Source organism: Coenobita brevimanus, chromosome 22 (genome assembly GCF_032717465.1).
Source record: "Coenobita brevimanus isolate Jiangsu-jjx chromosome 22, ASM3271746v2, whole genome shotgun sequence".
Taxonomy (NCBI): domain Eukaryota; kingdom Metazoa; phylum Arthropoda; class Malacostraca; order Decapoda; family Coenobitidae; genus Coenobita; species Coenobita brevimanus.
This window is the reverse complement of record NC_136975.1, coordinates 47,521,684-47,544,134: the sequence shown is the minus strand read 5'-3', so window position 1 is coordinate 47,544,134 and position 22,451 is coordinate 47,521,684. Positions and strand designations below refer to the sequence as shown.

The window sequence follows — 22,451 nt, the reverse complement described above, 5'->3', positions numbered from 1 at the left end:
TCATTGCCAGACAGGTACTGGTTGTAGGTAGATACATCAAATTACTGACTGTTTCTTATAGCAAATGCATGTATTTCAGAGGTGAAGAAGATGGTGAAAAGTGCTGAGCCTGTCCTCTCCGACACTGCAAAGCGAGAGTTGGAGAGCAAGCTAGAGAGGTGCCGCAACCAGCAAAACAACCCAAACTCATCACAGTATCGTGCCAACTACTCAGAGTGGGATGATGATGACCTCCCCATTGCTGCCTCACCCTATACTGATGACTTAACCATGGGGGGAGTGGAGAGGCTTAGGTCACCCCCAGCATATTGAGAGGTGGGTGATGGCTGTAGCTTGTGGATTTTTTTTTTTTTTTTTTAATGCATGGAAGAAGAAACCAAAGGCCAGGAGCCAGCAAACTGTTCCTGTCAAGAAAAAAAAAATACAAGAGTGCCAAATTCAAGATCTGTTCATTTCGAGATGCCTGAATACACTGTGTTTGAAAGACTGGAGATCATAGGAAGTAGGAAATACAGACAGAGGGAGACAGTTCCAGAGTTGACCTGTTCCGTAAATGAAGGACTGGGAGTAAAGGTTAACTCTTGCATTAGAGAGTTGGACAGAAAAGGGATGAGAGTTTGTTGCTAGATGGGTGCTATGTGCCCATTGTAGAGGTGGAGGGATGCAAGCAGACAGTTCAGAGGAGCAGTGACCATTGAAGTAGTGATAGAAAAGAGATAAAGGCGCAACAGTGTGAAGAAAAGGCAGAGGTTGAAGGGAACTAGTAAGAGGAGAGTTAATGAGACGAAAAGCCTTTGACTCCACCCTGTTGAGAACAGCTGTATATGGGGAGCCTCCCCACACATGAGAGTTGTACTTTACACAGGGGCGAATAAAGCACATGTATAAAGTCAACAAATGTGCAGGGGTAAAGAAGGTATGGAGTCGGCTAGTTTATAAATAGGCGAGTGCACTGACACATTATGTTTGCGAAACACCATTTGAGGATGGAGGCTTTTTATTTATGATAGTGCTGGATGGCATTTAACTCAGCATTCAGTACCTCAATCCCTTAGTAAGCTGCCAGCGTTGAACGATTCTTTAATGTACCGGTGTGGGTGAAATTGAGTTAGCGAGAGCTATAAAAAACTGCAAACAATAAGGAGAGGGGAACGAAGGTCACTGGTATGTTTGCATGACCCTACTCTACCATCCCAAGCACTCAAGCGATCACTTCATCTCAGATTGCTTCGCCCATATGTTTACATGTTAATGGCACATGTGCCATAATTTTACGAGTATTCATTCTTATGCAAATCATAGCAAATCACGAGATGAGTTTAGGAAGCTAAACAACACATTACCAAGTGTGCCAGCTGTTTCTCTTCATATCTGTAAGAAAAAGAAATTGATTTTAGAACTCTGAAAAAAAGAGTTCGTGGGTCCAACTACAGAAGCATGCAAAGTTTTGAAGGCACGGCTGTTGAGGGGTCAGGAAACTTGCTAAACAGAACTGTAGGGTGGTGTGGTGAAGGACTTAAGAGTAGAGATGCAGTGTTTGTGAGCATGTGCATAACATTTCCTCAAGTTTGCTTCCTACATGTAAATACAAGAATTTGCTTGTACAGGTATTTGTAGCTCATACAAAGAGAATCAGAACATCCTAGAGGGCTTGCTTGAGTGAAACTTGCCCCACATTGTAATCGAGTTCAAAGCTGAATAGGATGCAAAGCTTGTTACGATGGTTGTTTTGGCATCTGGTGTTTCCATGCCTCTCTTTTTACACTTGTAGGGCTACCAAATATTTTCAAGGTCTTAAGTGAAAATCTTTGAGAGAAGTCTCAAAATGCAGTAGCTACCAGAAGGATTGCACTGTGTTATAGTGCCAGCATTGAAGTATGGGTGAAGAGGTTAGAAACACTGTTCATTAACTTTCTTTAATATACTGATGTCTTTACATTCTTATTCTTCCAATTCCAAATGAATATAATCAGCTTAGAGGAGACCTCTTGTAGTGAAGGGGTTAAATTCATGTCGTACAGCTTTGTTGGTGCTGTTTTCCCTCCCAACAAGAATCACCAACATTGTTATTGTTGTCATCAGTGTCAGTATCTCTTTCCCACCCAAGGATAGGGTAAAAAAAAAAAAAAAAAATGATGGGAAAAACTAACCAGTCTTCCCCCCCCCACCCACCCTCACCCCTCAAAAAAAAATTGCATATATTAAGGAATACGAAGTGAAGTCAGGAATCTGAGGGCTTGAATGATTGTGTGGTCCATTTCACTGGTACAGTAATATGTTGATAATTCTCCCACTTTTGCTTTTCCTCATCTTGTTTCTGGATCAAATTTGAGACAAGGTCACAGAGTGTGAGCTCAGGAAAAAAGGACTGAAAAGTGAGGCTGCTAGAGATTGAGCAGTGTGGGAAGTTGCCATTAGGTAACCAAAGCTGGCACATGCAAGCTTCTTCAAGCCTTTATAAATATAAACAGCATAAAGGCATACTGTTGATCTGCCTGTTTGCAGCAGAGAACAGCCCCATAAAGGTAATGCCCAGTAGCAACAGGGGACCTTGTCATAATTTTCTGAACTGGAAAGCCAAGCCCCTGACCTCAGTGCACTAGTTAAAGAGTGACATTACAGTACTGGATAATGGATGGATCAATATGTATTCTTTTTTACTAAAAATATATTGTCATGAAACAGAAATTTCTTATTATCTAAAGTTAACATTGATAATTTTAAGGCACATAAGTTGCTAATTTTTAAAGGTTATTTGTTGTCTGCAGTAGTAGGCGCTTTTTTTTAATGGTGGATTGGGAGTAGACTGAGCTTTAGCTTATTCTGCTTGCAACCGAGCCATCTTCACCACCAGTCTTGGATCTGGGCTGCTCAGCTTTGGGCACTGTTGGGATAATGAAGGAGTTATAACACACATTTTATAATCAAATGGATGTTTATTATTTCCAACATGTATACTCAGGCCATTATTTAGTAGAATGTTAAGGATTGTTTATAATTTAGTGGATATTTAGCATGTCCAGCATGCATACTCTGGCCATTATTTAGCAGAATCTTAAGGATGGTCACTGTGAGGACATCCAATATAGCTATTTCATTCTTGGAAGAAAGCTGATACATAGGAACACATCCCTGACATATAACAAGGACTGCCTGTATGTTGTGTAGGCTAGGTTAGGTTAAAGTTCTTTCACCTAAACTTGGCCCAAGTTTTCATCTTTTTTCAAGTCATTTTGCATACTGTAGTTCAGTGGCAGTAAAAGACAGTGCTATGTAAGCTGTACATCCTAGTATTCTAGTATTAATCTGTTGTCATAGCTGTGCATTCCAGATGGAGAGATGGCAGCTTTAGGCCAATTATAGTGGAAAGTGTATAGGTTACCTTGTTGGCCTCCCTGATCGCAAGTGCTTGGTCCATCTGAGAGTCGAGCATGAGTTGTCTGTCTTTATTGGAAGGATGTGTGGAGAGCCATGTAGGGAGTTCACTGGTATTGCCATCTTGCATGGCCATTAACTTATGCTTTCCTTGCGGCTCTGCTATGCTCATTTTGCCCCAAAATGCACTAGCCTCTCTCACATCATAGCACGCCTGGGGAACAGGAACCCATTAAGTTGATGATCTAATTTATATTATTTTCTTGCAATCTCCAAACAGTTTTATTTAACTTCAGAAAGGCTACTGTATATCAAATCCTTTCTGTTCAAACTCTTTCCAGAGCTGAATAAAATTATTTAGAGACAGCAAGAACAGAATGAAAAATTTGTAATGGAAGAGATTAATTTTTTGGAACCAAGTCAAGCATACATATTAGCTACCTCCTCCTCCACATGATGATTATGATGATGATGGTTGATGCTTGATGGTGATGATGATGAATGCACTTCCATATGCAAGCGGATCCACTTTGTGCAGAGACTTTTGATGTCAGACAGCAGACAGCTGTGGGGGCTAGAGTGCATCTCCTAAACCAGTAATGCTCCAGCCACAATTGGGTGTTTTAACCTTATCATCATTTACATTATCCATCACATACACCCACACTAAAACTGCACCAGCATCAAGGATGGCTGAACATGCTTGCAATAATTCCTCGCTTACTGGTTTTCTACCAGTTTTTTACATACGTAAGTGCATCATCAGGCAAAAGGTGTAAATAAGTGTTACTACTCTAATACTGGACCATTTTCTTCTCCCATTGCCTGGTGACTTGACAGGTTCTTTTCACTCCCCTCCCCTGTGCATGAATTTGAAGTGCACAGACTTGTTCATATTTGGACCTTGGATTGGGTAAGGTAGGATCCAGAAACCTTTGGAGAGAGCATGAAAGTGATAGAACTATCAGCAGGATGAATGGTGAAATGTGCAATAAAATCACATGCATTCACCTTGTAGATCCCTCAATTACAGTTTTATGACTATGGCATTATACAATAGATGCAACAGAAAGACATACAGATTTCATATTTAAAAACTAAAGGTATGTCCTCATGCTGTATATAACATCGAGCCATATGCGATTCCTTAGTCAAAAGGCATGCAGTGTATTAGAAAGCCATATAGATTCCTTAGTTATAAATGTCACTGTGGCATTCATATAATCAGGCAGCAGACTTGCTTGCTTATACAAATATCCCTTAACTCCCTCCCTGCCCTCCAAAAGGAGGATGGTATACTGCAGAACAAGGGCAGCTTTAGCCTGCTATCCAATGGGTTCACACCCAGATGAGATGGGTGCCACAGCAACAAGTTTAAGACTATGGATGTAACATCATGCAACAGATAACATATAGCCACATAAATCTCTCAGTTACTTTGGCAGCCAGGCGCAGTCCAACCGTGTCTGCTTCATTTTCCAGAGTCCTGGAGTAGGGGAGTTTGAGGAAGATATTGACAACCTTATTGAGGAACCAGTGTGTGATGGCTGCTATACCGTCACTAGGAATGAAGGCCCAGATGAACGCGAGAGGCAGCAAGATCAGCATATCTAGTAGATATCCGTGACTGAGTGTTTCACCCTGCAAAAAGAAGGAAAAAAGAAAAGAAATATACATTGTTATTTTATTTTCACTTATTCATTTTTTACATTAAGTCTAGAAGATACTTGTGACTCAATGTTTCTCCTAGGGAAATGAAGAAATTATTATATATATATATATATATATATATTTTCCAATCACTAATACTAGCTGAACAACTGAGAGCTTTCGTATACATCATATCTAGCAGATATTCATGCCTAAGTGTTACTTCCTGAGAAGTGAAAGAAAAAAATGACATTATCATTTGAAATTTACCAGGCAATTTGCAATCTTTACATCATATCCAGTAAATTTCTATAACCGTTTCTCTTCAGGAAAAGAACGACATTTCTATAAAAAATCCTAGTTGGATAAATGGGGATTTTCTGTTTAAGAAAGCAAACATTCCTTAAGTCTTTAACCTCTTCAAGCCAGTGATGTACTGTATTTTATATTTTGTTCTTTCTATCTCCAGATGATTTTATTCACCTTTTCGAACTGGAAAGGTTAGAAATAGCTTTCGTTCTCCCTTTCACTGCAAGACATCTCCCCTAAGTTGAATAAAGCTGCCAATTGGTAACAAGAATAACATTTAAGATGTCACCGGACATATTGCTCACCTGAAAATAAAATTAGACTTTTACTTGTTTCAGCTCATTGACTTTTTTTTTTTTTTTTTTTTTTTTTTTTTTTTTTTTTTTAAATCACCATCTCCAATGCCTTGCTCTGTGCTGGGAGCCCCCCAACAGGGGATGGCCATGACAGGATCTGCCTCCAGTCGAATTTACATATCCTTGTACCTATCACACTCTCAAACACACCCCTTCCTCTTCCTTCTCTCTGACCAATATACTGCTTTACTCTTTTCTTCCATACCACAGAAAGTTGTGCACAGTCATAGACAAACATTCACTTGCTATTTCACTGCATGTACTTCATGCTTAGGGTATGTCTGTCACTTTTCTCCCTGACACATCATGTCAGTGATAATAATCTAAGGACAAGGGGGACTAGAATTGTGACTGAAGAGTTGAGAGGAAGAATGGGACTGAAGTGTACTGTTGTGATGAGTAGATTGAGATGGTCTGGGCATGTTGAGAGGATGGAGGATGGCAATTGGGTGCAAAAGTTAAGATGTGTGAACATTGGGGGTAGGCTTGCGAAAGGCAGACCGAAAAAAACACAGGACAAGGTCATATAGTGTGACCTAAGGGATAAGAAACTGAATAGGGAGGCTGCTAGAGATCGAGCAGCAACCAAGGCTGACACATGCAAGCGCATTGGAGCCTTTATAAACGATACAGTACGAATGATACCAGAGAAAGCTACCAAGCCTCTCTCGGTTTATTTTTGCCAGCCGAGGAAGGGAGAAGCACAGAAGGTGAAATAGTATAAACACTATTGTCCCTGACTGTGCCACTCCTCCATGCCTTCCCTCGTGCTACACGGGCATCTGGTAGCGCTCATGACCGGAATGTCACTCAGCCATATTGCAGAACTGCTGCCTATCAGAATTCTTTCATTCCCCGAACTGCATCTCTCTGGAACTTGCTTCCCCAGAGTTGTTTCCCTCCAAATTTCAACCCACAGCTGTTCAAGTCTAACTGTTACCGATATTTTATGAACAGAGGACACCAGTAATCTGGTGTATGGATTATTTTTTTAATTCATTTGTTTTTCCATCCTGTTGTAAAAAAAAGAAAAGAAAAAAAAAATAAAGATAATCATTCAGTGTAGGAGAGAGATTTCATAATACTATTACTGTGAATCTTCATTAAACCCTTTATAAGAGGTTTACCCTTACCTAAATCAATTTGTCTGGCAGTAGCAAAAATAATAGTCACATGGAGAGAATGGCCAATGAGAAACTGATTATACTTTTTAAACTTTAACTTGGCCTAAAATTACCATCTCTTCATCTTAAATGCCGAATTGTAACAGCAGCTGAAGACTAAAGTATGGTACAAGTAATGAAGAAGGGCCATGGAAAGGATGTAGAGCCACATTATTATGTTTTTCTACCAATAACTTTCTAACTTTAACTTGGTCCAAAATTACCATCTCTCCATCTTGAATGCTGAATTGTAACAAAAGCTTGAGACAAGAATATATATAAAAAGTGCTGTTGAAAGTGTGTAGAGCAGTATTGTCTTTTACTGCCATTAATGATAAGGAGTAGCTATGAATATAAATGAAACTAAAATTACCATCATGTCACTGTACTCATTCAAACTAATACACATTCATAAAACTTCCACTGCATTATCTTCTCCTATTCATTCAGTCAGAACTGCAGTGCATTGTTCTAACTTGACAATGATCAAACCCTTTTCATTTCAGTTGATATGACCAAATGCAGACAGACTGGAAGATGAATTTCACTGTTCTTTGTTCACTTTAAATTATGCATAAAATTGCCATCTCCATCCTGAATATTGAGGTGTAAAAAAAACATATATAAAAAATAATAATAATAATAATAGTAGTAGTAGTAGTAATAATCAGAGTATATGGTGTTAGTCACAAAGGAGTTTTATAAACAGGATATTGTACCACAGTATTGTCTTATTCTGCCACTGAGCCACAGGCTACATGCTACAGAAAGATGAAAATTTTAGCTTAGTTACAAGGAATGAACTATAGTAATCAAGAAGACTCAAGCCTATTTCATAACTGCAGCAATGCTCATTCAGTTTCAAGCAACTATAACATAATAATAATGTTGTGGAAGTGACCTAGTTCCATCATGTGTTGCTTTACTTACTGCATGTTCTAAAATTGCATGACTCATTTCGTGTGACAAAACAGCAGCAACCTGATCATCATTTTCGAGGAGATCCATCATTCCTTTGAACATAATGATGTCACCACTCTGCAAATGAAGAATTACATTCATAGTTGCTAAAACAGTGGATGGTACATTCATCATCATCATCATCAGCTCTTTTTCCCACCCACTGATGAGGTGAAGTATGATCCAGAAAGCATGGAGTGAGTAAGCATGACAGTATGCTATGACCAGTGAAGTGGGCCAGATATTCATTACAGTAGTTTGAGCCCCTGCATTCCTGGCTATAAATCATAAGCTTAATCATACAACTGTTTTGGCATTTTTAAATATGTGCTTCAAATTACCTACCAGACAGAGTCAATCCATCAATTGTCAAGTTAAAAACAGAGTCCCAAACCCCTCACATAGTTCATCCAACCAGCTTTATCTCCTGTCAGTTCCCTAACCTGACGATCATAACCTCATCTTCATACACTCATTGAAATAGTAATACTGTAGGTAAAAAAAATATATATATATTAGGAGTTACCGGGAGGACAAAGCAGTTAACAGTAGGATGATCAATGACGGTCACGGTCCATGCTTTAGTGTACAGCTGAGGGATGGTTTTGTTGGCCTGCAGGAGATGGTTGCCCACCCTGCTAACCTGCACTGTGTATGGGTGGCTGTATGGAAGTATCAGGTCTCCATATGCTTCCATTTCCTGGTAAAAAGATAAACTGGTGACAGCCAGTCATAAATGAGAGACTGTGTGTCAAAGTGATGTGGAGGGGGAGAGTAAGGATGCAGTGGATGGATGGGGATAGACAGCTATATGAATGGGGAAGGTGTAAGTTGATTGGAAGGCAGCCTGATGGTGGATGAAAAGGCTATATGGAGGCATTTTGTTTGAGTAGCCCCCCCCCCCCCTGGGACTAAGGGATCTGGCTACAAACAGACAGATAAACAATCCCCAATGATACTCTTGTGGTGTGGGGGTCTGAGGTTAGGTCATCATAGTTTTACATTAAAATGTTGACACAACCATGTAGAGTACAACTCTCATGTGTGAGGAGGCTCCCCACATGAGCTCTTCTCAGTAGGATGGAGTCAAAGGCTTCCTCTTACTGGCTTCCTTTAACCTCTGTCTCTTTGCCGCACTTTTGCATCTTTATCTCTCTTCTGTAGCTACTTCAATGGTCACTGCACCTCTGAGCTGTCTGCTTGCATCCCTCCACCTCTACGACGGACGCGTAGCACCCGTCTAGCAACAAACTCTCATCCCTTTTCTGTCTAACTTTCTAATGCAAAAGTTAATCGTTACTCCCAGTTCTTCATTTATGCAACAGGTCAACTCTGGAACTGTCTCCCTCTGTCTGTATTTCCTATTTCCTATAATATCCAGTCTTTCAAATGCAGTGTATTCAGGCATCTCGAAATGAACGGATCTTGAATTTGGCTCTCTTTTGTATTGTTTTTGTTTTTTTCTTGGAAGGAACGGTTTGTGGGCTCCTGGCCTTTGGCTCCTTCCTTGCATTAAAAAAGAAAGAAAAAAAAAAAAGTGTAAATTATATACAGATATGTACTGTATATAGGAGGGCCCACCAAGGTCCTCAAAACACATAGTATCACTTCACAGTGTCGCCCAGTGTGGTGAGCTGGTGTAGGGCCCGTTGCTAGGTTTCCTTAGTCCAGTACATTTAAGATTAGATGACCAGCTTACATCCCTTGCTGGCATTAGATTATTGAAAACCTCGAGGTACCCCTTGGTGATCGAACCTAAACCAGGCTGTCACTATGCCTCTAACACTGCACACAGAAGACCACTTACCACTTCATAAAGGGTCTTAGCCAGAGCGGTGAGTTGGTCTGATGTAAAGAGTGAAAACCGTCGTCGTCCCGTAAAGAGAGCAAGTGTGACGTGACTCTCGTAGTAGCAGTGCCCGGCAAACAATGCCAAACCTGACCCCACTGTTCACAAAAGACAAATTAATATACATTCAACTCCCTTTACATGACAGGGATGTAATGGTAAATGGAAACTGATAATCCCATACTTCCCAGTTCAGAGCAAAATGGCCCAAGGTTAGGCTACCCTAGTCCAGAACATACTTATGTGGGAAGGAGACTAACCTACACACCTGATAATAATTTACACTGCAAAAAAAAACCTTCAGCCACCTCTGGGATTTGAACTATAGTGCATAAGTCACAGCACATACTGACTGAGGGCTCTACCACCAAACTGTAAAGTCAGGGATGTGCCGAAGATTATCACAACTTTTTCCACACTACTATTAATGTAAACTGAGATACTGGCAAATGAGTTTTACAGTTAGAAATGTAAGTTAATTACACAAACTTTCTGCAACACACTGCAGAGAAAAGGGTATGGTAACTTACAATGAGGACTTGGTGAATAGGTTGATAATGGGAAAAGAAAAAACAAAGAGAGAGAAAGAGAAAAGGTATCCCTGAATCAAAATTAAAATTATCTATCACTGGCAAGAATATGAAAAAATGCATGTCACCATGTTGAATTGAATGTCAAAAAGAAAAAAAAAAAAGTTCTTATATCCCAGGTTTTATATAGTCCATTCTAATCTGGAATGGATATAGCAGTGTACAGTACTCACAGATGTATCGAACTCGGTTGCGTCGAAGATGTTGTATGAACAGCTGCCGTTTCTTCGCAGGTAAATTCTGCCACCACTTTCTAAAGCCTCGGCCCACAAGAACTGCCATGAACTTGCTCAAAGGTCTCAGGACTGCCATCAATACAGGGTTCACATATTGAGGTCTGAAAATGTAAGCAGATTTACTGTATAGTCCATTCCAAAGTACAGTTATGCACGTCCATGATGTCCAGCTTTCCAAACCTGCCCAAACTCCCTCACTTTCTTGTTTAACTATAATTGTAATTTGGACCGAACTATGGTTATAGGTGCTGGAGTTAAAGTGAGGGAGTATGGGTGAGTGTGAAACAGTATTAGTCATGGTCAAGAATAATTCTCATTTTGGATGGACTATATGCAACTCTGCTTTACTTTGCATCACCACTCTGCCAGCATATTGTACTGTATTTATTATACATTCTTGCTGCTTCCAGACAACTTTACCTAAATTTAAAAAGTTTTTAAATTGGAGAGGTTAGATACAGCCTCAACTCTTGCTGAGCTGCAGACCTTGTATGAGGCACAGTGAAGGTCTCACAGGCCAAGCTGGAAGCCTCACGTGAGGTACAGTTTATACAGTACTGGCTATATAACAGTAGTTCAGGAAAGGTAACTTCCCTACAAAGAATCACCCCAGCAGGGTTAATTAACCTCATCAGAATTAGAAGTCCCTCCAAAGCGGAACAAAAATTGCCTGGTGATAGTATGAATAACAAAGAAATATGCATATCTGAATCAAAATATCTGAGAATGTACAGTACACCTCGATATACAGTAACAAACTAATTGGTACCAGACCTTGATGTTACAGCCGAACGCCTTGCTGTTTAGTAATTTCCCAGATGTTGCAGCTTTTACCCAAAGATTGTTAAATATAGAGTGCTATTCAGTTGTACAGTTGTGCACAGTAACATACAGCTAGGTCTAAATGGCTCATTTTCTCAGTAAATGCTCTATTTATGGCTCCTCTCACAATGTAGGTCACCCAGAGACTGATGCAGCGGGCTGTGGGAGGCGTGTGTTTGTGTGTACTGTATTTATCTTTTGTAGTGTACAGGAATTGAGCCAAGCTCGTGTTGTCCTGTCTCCATATCTACATTTATCCAATCTAGTTTTAAACACATGAATGTTCTTTGCCTGCACCATCTCCTCATCTAAGTCATTCCAAATACTTATGCTTCTATTTGGGAAACTGAACCTTTTAAGATTATTATGACATCTACTTTTCCTCAACTTGAAGTCATGACCTCTTGTTCTTCCATCATCCAACACAAAAAGATCCTCTCTATCAACTCTTTCCAATTCTCTTACATTTATAAATATTGTGATCAAGTCACCTCTTTCTCTTCTCTCAAGCAGCATTGGTAACTTTAGTTTTTCCAGTCTCTCCTCGTAGGCGAGTTCCTTTAAATATGGTATCATCCTTGTTGCCATCCATTGAACCCTCTCTAATTTATCAATATCTATCTATCTACCTATTGCCAGACGCCTCAATCCCGTTCGAGGTGGCCACAAACAAATCGCTTCCACGTTGCTCTGTCCCTCGCCATTTCACTGCCCTGCTCCCAACTTACACACCCCTCTCTCATATACGTCTTCACCCCATCCCTCCATCTTATTCTCGGCCTCCCCCTCCCTCCACCTTACTCACATACACTCTCTTCGTCAGTCTTTCACCCTCCATCCTCTCCACATGGCCAAACCACTTCAGTGTATTTATTCTAACGCTTCCTATCACAACCACATCCACACCACAACACTCCTTTATATCCTCATTTGTCAGCCTGTCTCTCCATGTGACTCCACAGGCTCCTCTCAAATAACTCATTTCCACTGCTCTCACTCTTGACTTGTGTCCTTCCAACAACGTCCAAGCTTCACTTCCATACGTTACAGTTGGTATCACAATACTGTCATGTAGTAACTTTTTCACTTCCATGCTCACTTCCCTGTTTCTTATAACTTATTTCAAGGAACTAGCAACCTTTTTTCCCTGCTGTACCCTTTCAAACACTTCACCCTCCAAACCTCCATCCTTACTCATCAATATGCTTCTTCAAATAGGGTGACCATGCCACAGCTGCATACTCTAGCCTTGGTCTTATCATGGTCACTATCAACTCCCCCAGCATGTCCTCGTCCATATAATTAAAAGCCACTGTCATATTGGTCAGTAATCCATAAGTTCCTCTAATGATTTTGTTTATATGTTTTTCTGGTGATGAATAGTCACTCCCAAGTCTTTCTCATCTGTTCTCTTACAGACTATCTTATTGCCCATTTTATATGTACAGTGCGGTCTTTTTTCACTCATTCACATTTCTAATACATGACACTTCTTGGCATTAAAATCCATTTTCCAAGTCTGGCTCCAGCTGTGGAGTTTGTCCAAGTCCTCTTGCAGTTCTTTAAAACTATCAGTACTTTTAATATGTTTGATGATTTTAGCATCATCTGCGAACATGCTCATGTAACTATTTAAACCCTCTGGTAAATCATTTATATAAATCAGAAACATTACTCGGGCTAAGACAGAGCCCTGGGGTACTCCACTAGTCACGTTTCTCTTATAACTGTTCTCATCTGCCTTCCTATCAAATAATCTTCCATCCACTTTATTAGTTTCTCATGCACCCCTCCAAAGGTCTTCAACTTCCACAGCAGTCTCCTATAGGGCACCCTGTCAAATGCTTACTTTAGGTCAAGGTAGATGCAATCTGCCCATCCCTCTCTCTCTTGTATGACATCTATTACCCTACTGTAGAAACTTAATGGGCTAGTAACACATGATCGTCCTTCCCTGAAACCAAATTGTCTTGGTGTTATCACTTCATATTCTTCTAAATACTTTATCCATCTTTTTCTAATAATTTTCTTGCAGATTTTACAAACAATACTAGTAAGTGATACAGGTTTGTAATTGAGTGGATCTTCCCCATCTGCTCCCTTGAAGATTGGCACAATCTTTAGGTAACTGTCCATTTTCCAGCAGAGTCTTCATGATGACATAAACAGGCCACATTAACTGGTCTGCACATTCCTTCAGGATCCATCCAGACACACCATCTGGTCTCATTGTTTTTCTTACACCCAAATCCCTCATCAGCTGCAACACCTCATTCACATCCACTGTAATTTCTGCCATTCCCGTCACCCTGGGTTGTATTTCAGGTTCCCTAAATTCTTCTTGCAGCACATAGACTGACTGCAGTTTGTTGTTCATTATTTCACACAATTCTTCTTCTCTTTCATAGGTTTCATCTCCATCCCTCAATCGTATTATACTATCCTTAACTTTCATTTTACCATTCACAAATCTATAAAATAATTTCAGCTCCTTTTTACGTTTAGTTACAATATCTTTTTCATATTTCCTTTCTTCTTCTCTCTGCACCCTTACATATTCATTTCTTACCTGCTTGTACTCCTCCCAAGCCCTCTTACAATACCTTCTTCTCACTGTATTCCATGCTCTTTTTCTTTCCTCATGTGCCAATCTACATCTGTTGTTAAACCATTCTTTCTTCCTTTCCATAGCTGCGGAAAATTTTGGGACATATTTACTAACTCCTGTTTTATACACTTCTATCAGAAACTCATATTTCTTGTCAACATTTGTGATTGTATTCATTTTACTCCAGTCTACATTTTGGAAAAAGTTCCTCAGGGAAGGAAAGTCTGCCTTCCCGTAATTGCATCTATTCTTCCTGTGTTTTTTATCCCTTTCTCCTTCCCTTACTCCCATCACTTCCATCTCAGTAACCAAATGATCACTTTAACCAAAGGGGCATTGTTAAAAGTGAATACTAAGTCAAACCTTGATGGTTCGTTGTCACCTCTAATTCTTGTATTTTCTTTAATTACTTGGGTTAACAAGTTTTCCATCACCAATTCCATTAATTTATTTCCCCATGATTCCTCATTGCTCCCAGCATCCATACTTTCCCAGTCCACTTCTCTACAATTAAAATCTCCCATTATTATTATTATATTTCTTCATTCAAGTATCATCTTTAGTTTAATAATGGATTCTCTTATTAACTGTTCATAATCTTCTTTTGTCCATGCCCTAATTTTGGGAGGCATATAAAATACTATTACATCTATTTTTTCACCATAACTGTCTTCTATTTCAACTCCCAAAAGTTCAGCCATGGTATTTTCAATTTCTGTATTTTTTGCTCTTAGTCACTGCGGGTTAAAATCATTATACCTTCCCCAAACTTGCTTTCTCTATCTTTCCTCCAAATATTAGAACTGTTCCATCCAAGTAATTTAGTATCAACATCTCAGGGCATTTTAGTCTCCACCAAGCAAACAGTTTCAGGTGTCTTCTCATTTATATAGTCTCCAATTTCCCCTCTCTTGGATATTAACCTATCCACATTACTATACATGATACTTAGATTTACAGCACTGGTTTTATCTTTACTCATTCGTCTCTTATTCGCTGCCACGTCCATACCCCTGGTTTCCCTCACTTCTAGTTCCTCACATACCACTTCCTTACTTTCATAACCATCACTCTCCAAAAAAAAGTTTTACATTCTTCCTGTGTCCTCCTGTCATTTTTTCCCTTCACTTGTTCCTTCAAAGATTTAAAAACTTCTCTTTCTTCTTCATTCAAATCTTTTCTTACTATAACTTTTTCCGTCCCTGCCTCTTTACTTAGTTTCCAGGTCACTTTAAGTATATCGTTTGCTGCAGCTTCTGATGACAACTTAACTCTCATTGGTCTTACTTCCCCTTTCTTATACGGCCCTATCCTCCTTACTTCCTCAATTTCTTTTTGTCACTTGTTTCTTTTGGGATCGATCTTGCCCTCTCTCTGTGTGTGTGTGTGTGTGTGTGTGTGTGTGTGTGTGTGTGTGTGTGTGTGTGTGTGTGTGTGTGTGTGTGTGTGTGTGTGTGTGTGTGTGTGTGTGTGTGTGTGTGTGTGTGTGTGTGTGTGTGTGTGTGTGTGTGTGTGTGTGTGTGTGTGTGTGTGTGTGTGTGTGTGTGTGTGTGTGTGTGTGTGTGTGTGTGTGTGTGTGTGTGTGTGTGTGTGCGCGCGCGCGCGCGCGCCATGCTAGTCAGTTTTTCCCACACATCCATTCATTTACTGAACAAAATTCATGAAATGAACATAACGTTTGGCCGGCTCAAGGTTGTCGAGTGAAATTTGCTAAAAGAATCATTGTTTAATGGTCATGTAGGTGAAGCAGCACAAAGTTATGAGGGAGTACGTGGGGGATGTGCCTATGGTATGAGGAATGCGGAAGGGGAAAGGATACTCGAGTTTGGGGAGGCAACGGACATGATTGTGTGCAACTCATACTTTAGGAAAGGAGAGAGTAGGTTAATTACGTATGAGTTTGGAGGAAATAGCAGTCAGATAGATTATTTTCTGGTTAGGAGGGCTGATACGAGGTTAGTGAGGGATGTTAAAGTTATAGGAAATGAGGAGTGTGTGCAGCAGCACAAACTATTGATTTGTGATATGGTGCTTAAAGAACGACTGATGAAAAAGAGGACTTATGTACCTAGGAGGAAAATATGGAAGCTGAAAAACCAAGTTGTATGAGATGCCTTCTATGGCGAGATGAGGAGAGTGATGGCTGAACAGGGAGCTGTAGACAGAGGCATTAATGAACAGTACAGAGCCCTCAAGAACAATCCCTTGAGAGTTACTGATGTAACATGCGGTTGGACAAGAGGACCACCAAGACAAAGTAACTTGGTGGTGGGATGAGGGTGTAGAAGCTGCAGTTAAGGAGAAAAGAAGGCTTTTCCGGGAATGGAAGAAGAGTGGTAGCAAGGAGGAATACTTTGCTGCAAAGCGTAGGGCTAGAAGAGAGGTAGTCACAGAGACTTTTACTTGATAACCTAAATCATGGGGAAAGGAAAAATATGATATTTAAGGTGGCAAATCAGATGAAGAGGGAAAATCGGGATATTATACGTGAGCAGTGTGTGAAGAATGATGACGGAAGGGTAGTGGTGAACAATGAGAATATTAAAGATGCATGGAGAGAGCATTATAGCCGGCTGGTGAATCTCTTGAGTGTGTGGAAGAGTTTTGTTATTTGGGAGACATGTTGTGTGCTGGAGCTAGCTCTGTGGCTAGGGTGAGAAGTGGTTGGAAGAAGTTCAGGGAGCTCTTGCTTCTTCTGACATTGAGAGGGCTATCCCTACATGCTAAGGGGTCTTTGTATGCATGTGTTAGGAGTGTAATGCTGTATGGTAGTGAGACCTGGGCAGTAAAGAAGGAGGATATTCGCCGGCTCACATGTACAGAAATGACAATGATTAGGTGGATGTGTAGTGCGTCCCTGCGTGCAAGGTCCGGGGGGGCTGGGTTTACGATGGAAGAGTTGAGAGGTAGGATGGGACTAGAGTGTATTGGTGTGTGATGAGGAGAGGTAGATTGAGATGGTTTGGACATGTGGAGAGGATGGGGGATGATAACTGGGTGAGGAAGGTGAGAAGTGTTAATAATGGGGGTGGGGTTATGAGGGGTAGACTGAGAAAGACATGGTACGAGGTCATTAAGTGTGACCTCAGGGTTAAGGGACTGAACAGGGAAGCTGCAATGGATCGTACAGCATGGAAAGCTGCCATTAGGTGACCAAGGCCGATGCATGCAAGCATTTTGGAGCCTTTAAAAACGAACCAAAACAAAACGAGGGTTCAGTATATTGAGGGTTTACTGTACCAGCAAACGTCTCATTAGAAAAAATAAAAATAAAAACAATGAAAATATCTGAACAAGTATACTGCCTCAAGGAAGATGCTTTCTCAAAATTTGTCTTTTTTTTTTTTTATTCAAGCATATAATGACTTACTACTGTATACAAAATAAATAAATAAATAAATAATAAATAAATAATAAAGATTACCTTGAAGTTTGAATATTTCGTGTGGAAGATGATACTTTTGGCCATAACTTGTTGGGTCTGAGATCCGTTGAGCCTCTGGCTGTTGTAAATTTGTTAAAGCTGTAATACTTCTTCACATTCATAAACTGTTGCAAGTATGTATTTGGTGGCAATCTTATTCTCCATGCTGCAGCTGATGTCAGCATGTTGCACCATAGACTGGAATGGAAAAAGCAAAGATGGTGATCATTATCTAATACACTATAGTTGATTTATTTTCAAAGGAGTACAAAGAAAAGCAAACACCAAGAGACCTTATGGTCCTTTCGAGGCAGTTTGTTAGAGTAGACTGTGACTATGAGATCTAATTCTACATGCTGGAGGATAAGGATAGTAAAGCAAGAAGGCTCCCCTTGCCTCCAAACCCTCCAGTTAAAACTGGCATGAAAAAAAAAAAAAAGAAAGAAAGAAAAACCACCATGCAGCATGGAAAAACTGACACGGAGATTTCATAGGAATACCTGAAAAGGAAAAGTTACATTCTATAATACTTTGTCTATAAGCTACCAGTCTGAAAGAGAAAGTGGTAAAGTAAAATGAGTAATCAAATAAAAAACTAACTAATGCATGACATTATGTACAGGTACATTGAATTAACGGGGCGTCTGTAGACACAGCGTGGAAACTGCACAGTGTGGATGTTAAGGGGTAGTGCAGCAGCCTTGCCTGGGGCTTTTAAAGTAGGCAGCAGTCAATCAGGCCCCAGCTCAGTTCACTCCACTGAGACAAGGAACTTTCCCATGCAGGACAAGTACATTACCTCCTGAAACTGTCATCTGATAGAGTTTGGCTATTCTCCCAACTTGAATAATACATCATGAGTAGCTATGGTATGTGAAAAGTGACCCTTAATTAAGAGGAAATAATGAATCTCCTTGGTTATTCATCAAATCAATCCTCCAATCTGATGGGTGCGACGAAATACTGAACTGGCAGTTATTTACCGAATTGGCACTTTTAATTTGAAAAAATTAAAAAATTTTCACCACATAGGTTTATACACACATAACTATATCTGAAACCCAGTCAAAAGATTGCATTTAATTTAACCATTAATAAAAAATCTGGATTCAGAGCCAAAATTGTGCTAAAGTTAGCAGGTATTTCCCCTCTGGATTGCCAACATGCCATGACAGACTTCTAGTTTGTGTAAATATTGATGTACAGGGCAGGTAAATGTATTTGCTGCATGTTAAATCAAAATTTGTACAAACTACATGGCTACCAAGGCAAGTTGTTGAGCTAAATGTGAAATACGCCTGTTAACTTTAGCTAATTTTTGTTCTGATTCCTGATTTTTTGCAATCAGTTAAATTAACCAAAAAATTCTGACCAGATTTCAGATAACTATGTATGTATGAACCTACATGAAAAAATGATATTTTCCAATTAAAAGTGCCTATTCACTATTTCATTGCACCCCAATCTGACTGCACTTAGTCATCAACTGAGCTGAAGTGGGTTGTGGATTTCTGACAGGTGAAAGCAACCCAAATACAGTATAACATTTAACATTCCCAGTAAACAATAATTTCTATAGCATAAGTTTTTTAAACTGGTGCAAAACACGTAAAACACGCTTTTATTCATTCATTCATTCATTCATCATACAATCCTACGATGCCCCATGAGGAACGCAGAAGCCCAGGGCTAGGCAAGTTGGTCTTGGCATATAAGATGAAAGTGACCAGCCTCACTCATCCCTGAGTGGCATTACATGGGCAATAAACTTACACAGGCTCAATCCGATTGGAGCGCTATATTTACCCACTAAACCACCAGGCGCCAAAATTTGGTTATATGGTTACCACCCAGTGTAGTAAATGGTTTCCTGGTGTACTGGAAACCATTTGGCTTGTCACTCAGTGTAGAGTCACCCACAGGCAGAAGGAAGAGGAAAGAATGAAGGAATGAAAGACAGAAGAGGGGGTGTAAAGTCATCTGTAGGCAGAAGGACAAGGAAAGAATGAAGGAAAGGCAGAAGAGAATGAAAGGAAAGAAGGATGAAGGAAAGGAGAGGGCAGACACCCAAGAGCTGCACTATCGAGTGAGTGGATGGTGAGCGCCCCCACCTATCACTAAACACACTTTATTAATATAAATAAAATAGAACACCACCAACGCTGTTATAATCTAGACTCCTAAAGTACCGTAAAGTGGTGTGAACTCAGACAGTTTTGACAGTTTTTTGCAGTGCAAGTTGCAATATAAAGCACAAATGCAAAATATTGTATGTCAGCACCTGCTTATGTGTGAGGCCATTCAATGCGTGCAAAGTAAATGTTTCAGTTCACACCCATTTCCTTACCATAGCACCAGGAATAGCATCTGAGTTCATACCACAGCATGGTATGAACTCGGTCGCCCCTTGTAAGTCCTCAGATAGTCCCTGATTCATCATCAGTAGTGAGAGCAACATATCTGCTGTGGGTTTCAGACACCACGGTGTGACTTCAGACACTCTTCAGCTTTTTAAAAAAAGCACAGCTGAAATCCTAGGCTTCAGAGGGGTAAATGAAAGGAAAAATAGTACATATATCTCATTACTGGAATACAAAATAAAATTAAATGCAACTTTGCAAGAACTGATTACTGTAGCAACTAAGGCCATGCATTAACATCAAACATCATTCAAAGTTTAGAGTCAATAGCAGGCTCCTGTAGAATCTGAATTACATCCTCTTTTTCAGTATCACTGCGGTCGTCAGTAGTTAGGTTTACAAACATGGTAGTGGTGCCTGCGACATGATATAAGAACCTGACATGGATTGATGGTGTGACACTTTCAGTTACTACAATGAAGTGCTTATATTGATAGGTTCCCTTTATGGCTGCCTCCTTCATTCTAGGCACACCTTCAAGTATCTTCTCCAATTGATCAAAATATGCCTGGAGCTGATCTGCAGAAACCCTGGTGCGGTTTGATTTAACATTTTGTGATTCGGAGAGTGAGCTTGTCTTAGAACGGTGCAAAAAACAACACACCCAGTCTACCCCTGGAAGGTTGTCCTTGAATCACTTAACAATCATTCCCCTCTGATCTAAGTATGCCTTGAAGAGGTAGCAGAGGTCCAATCAGTCTAGAGGGAAGTCCCAGTCAGACAAAACTATGATGCGTTCACTAGGAGCTCCTCCTCCTCATTACTAAATGTCAGCTACCCTCCCTGCTTCTTACTTTGGATTTCAGACACACGGTCATGCAGAGGTACTTTTGCTGATGTTGTACTTTGCTGCAACTTCTCTAACACTTAATTTTCCTGTGCACATATCCTTAACTGCCTTCTTAAAGGTGGATTTTGCAGGTTTTTCTTTCGCCTCCTGGCCACTGTCCTTTCTTTTGTATGGTTTAGGCATCACTCAGACATATTCACTATTTACTGCAAAAGAAAGGAAAACATTTATGTTACAAACACGAAAACAAGCATTCCGTGTGTGCCCGAATTCACACCACGAGGTAAAAAAAATTAAATATTTAAAAATAATCCTTGGTTTCGTTTTGTTTCATTTTTGAAGGCTCCAACATCGGCCTTGGTCACCTAATGGCGGCTCTCCATGCTGCTCGATCCATGGCAGCCTCCCTATTCAGTCCATTAACCCTGAGGTCACACTTACTGGCCTCATCCCACATCTTTTTCAGTCTACCCCTCGCAATCCTACCCCCAATATTAATGCTTTTCACTCTCCTCTTCACATGCCCAAACCACCTCAATACACCTCTCCTCATCACAACACCAATACACTCCAGTTCCATCCTACCTCTCAATTCTTCCATCAAGAACCCAGCTGCCCCCCAGGCCTTGCACGCAGGAACGCGCTGCACATCCACCTAATCATTGTCAATTCTGTACATTTGAGCCTGCGAATATCCTCTTCCCTTACCTTTCTTTTTATTGGTTTTGCAAGTTAATGTAAATCATCAGCCATAATGTTACATAGCAATATCACTGATGGTAGGAGAATAAAAAACGATGTTCACTAATCCCCATATGCTTCTCATCTTGTCTGACCCAGGAAAGTTTTTGAGCCTTTAAAAAATTGGCTTTTTAATCATCACTTTAAAGATCCAAATGCCACCACCATAAACACATGCAAACTGGCAAAGATGTTCATGGTAATTCATCTTTTTAAATAGCTAAAATTGTGTGCTAATAACTTTACTCTGCCATTATTACTTTCTGCACAGTTACTTCATAAAAGCTTTTTTTTGACAAATGTCCGAGTTAACACCACATCCGACTTCACGCCACGATACCCGTATACGGGTGTATCAAAACATGTTGGCTACCATACTTTTAAAATGAAGCTGATTTTGAGAAAGGCTTTATTACAAACTGAAGTATGCCTGTATCCTCACATTATTATACTGAGCACAGCAAATTAAGTAATTATTTTTTTTTCCATGCCATACTGTTTTTTATGGTAACAGTGGTTTTTCTGATGGCTTTTGATGTGGTTTTTATGATTTTTGCCCTCATTTCTGTTGAGATGCTTTTTCTGTAAAGATAATGAACTTACCCTAGCATCATTTTTACAGCTTTTTTTGTGATGCAAGTTTTATTTATCCCACAATGGTCTGTTAGTGTGATTCTGGTTTGTTATGCAATTCTAGTGAGTTTGACAATTATTTCTGTCAGAGATGCTTCATGTGGAATTAATATGAATAGCCTATTAACCCAATGAAACCAAGGATGTCTTTTTAATTCTTGGCATATCCAAATTATTTCAGTTCTGGACAGACTTTTTTTTAAAGCTGGAAAGTTTGTTATAGCATTATTAAACCCCTTCCAGAGGCTTTTCCTAAGTCAGATAAAATCGGAGTTATGAGAATAAACGAAATATTGCCACTCGGATTCAAGGACCCAATCTAACCCAACCTATCGTCTCAAAGGGCCAGTTTTCGTGGTGATTTTTTTTTTTTCCCGGTGGGATTTGATGTGATTCTAACGCGTTTTACATTCACTTATTTCGGAGATGCCTGGTTTGCCAATAATAAAGATATTAATCAAGAATAAAGTCATACCACTCACCTCTATTCCTCGGCGACCACGTCTGGGCGAGACTGGCACCAAA

At 39.9% G+C, this 22,451-nt stretch overlaps 2 protein-coding genes across 6 annotated transcripts in view; one reads left to right on the top strand and one right to left on the bottom strand.

The window, feature by feature from the left end:
- CycH (cyclin H) overlaps positions 1-4,963 on the top strand; it is a 17,117-nt gene extending 12,154 nt beyond the window's left edge. For both annotated transcript variants that reach the window (XM_080266957.1, XM_080266956.1), the window contains 2 exons: positions 80-315; positions 4,858-4,963. In XM_080266957.1, coding sequence (XP_080123083.1) covers positions 80-312 — 233 coding nt within the window. In that variant the 3' untranslated portion in view covers positions 313-315; positions 4,858-4,963. The remainder of the gene's footprint in view (positions 1-79; positions 316-4,857) is intronic.
- LOC145392540 (metalloendopeptidase OMA1, mitochondrial-like) lies at positions 2,004-22,451 on the bottom strand. Of its 4 annotated transcripts, XM_080266954.1 has the most exons (10): positions 22,409-22,427; positions 20,557-20,758; positions 17,343-17,540; positions 10,426-10,589; positions 9,621-9,760; positions 8,340-8,513; positions 7,784-7,891; positions 4,813-5,016; positions 3,383-3,589; positions 2,004-2,884 (listed from the first exon to the last, which is right to left on the bottom strand). In XM_080266954.1, exons 3-10 carry the CDS (start codon positions 17,525-17,527, stop codon positions 2,819-2,821), a joined length of 1,248 nt encoding a protein of 415 aa, XP_080123080.1. In that variant the 5' UTR covers positions 17,528-17,540; positions 20,557-20,758; positions 22,409-22,427; the 3' UTR covers positions 2,004-2,818. The 4 variants fall into 4 exon arrangements, with proteins under 4 accessions (XP_080123080.1, XP_080123078.1, XP_080123079.1 ...); XM_080266952.1 differs by lacking the exon at positions 2,004-2,884 and having other exon boundaries at positions 3,298-3,589; XM_080266953.1 differs by lacking the exons at positions 2,004-2,884; positions 20,557-20,758 and having other exon boundaries at positions 3,298-3,589; positions 22,409-22,451.

What these genes read in the sequence shown, in the direction of transcription:
- LOC145392540 (XM_080266953.1), bottom strand. Translation starts at nt 17,527, where the DNA reads ATGCTGACATCAGCTGCAGCATGGAGAATAAGATTGCCACCAAATACA. An exon ending in ATGCAATTTTAGAACATGCA is followed by an intron (nt 5,017 to 7,783) that starts GTAAGTAAAGCA and finishes TTCTTTTTGCAG; the next exon opens with GGTGAAACACTCAGTCACGG. An exon ending in GACTGCGCCTGGCTGCCAAA is followed by an intron (nt 3,590 to 4,812) that starts GTAACTGAGAGA and finishes CCTGTTCCCCAG; the next exon opens with GCGTGCTATGATGTGAGAGA.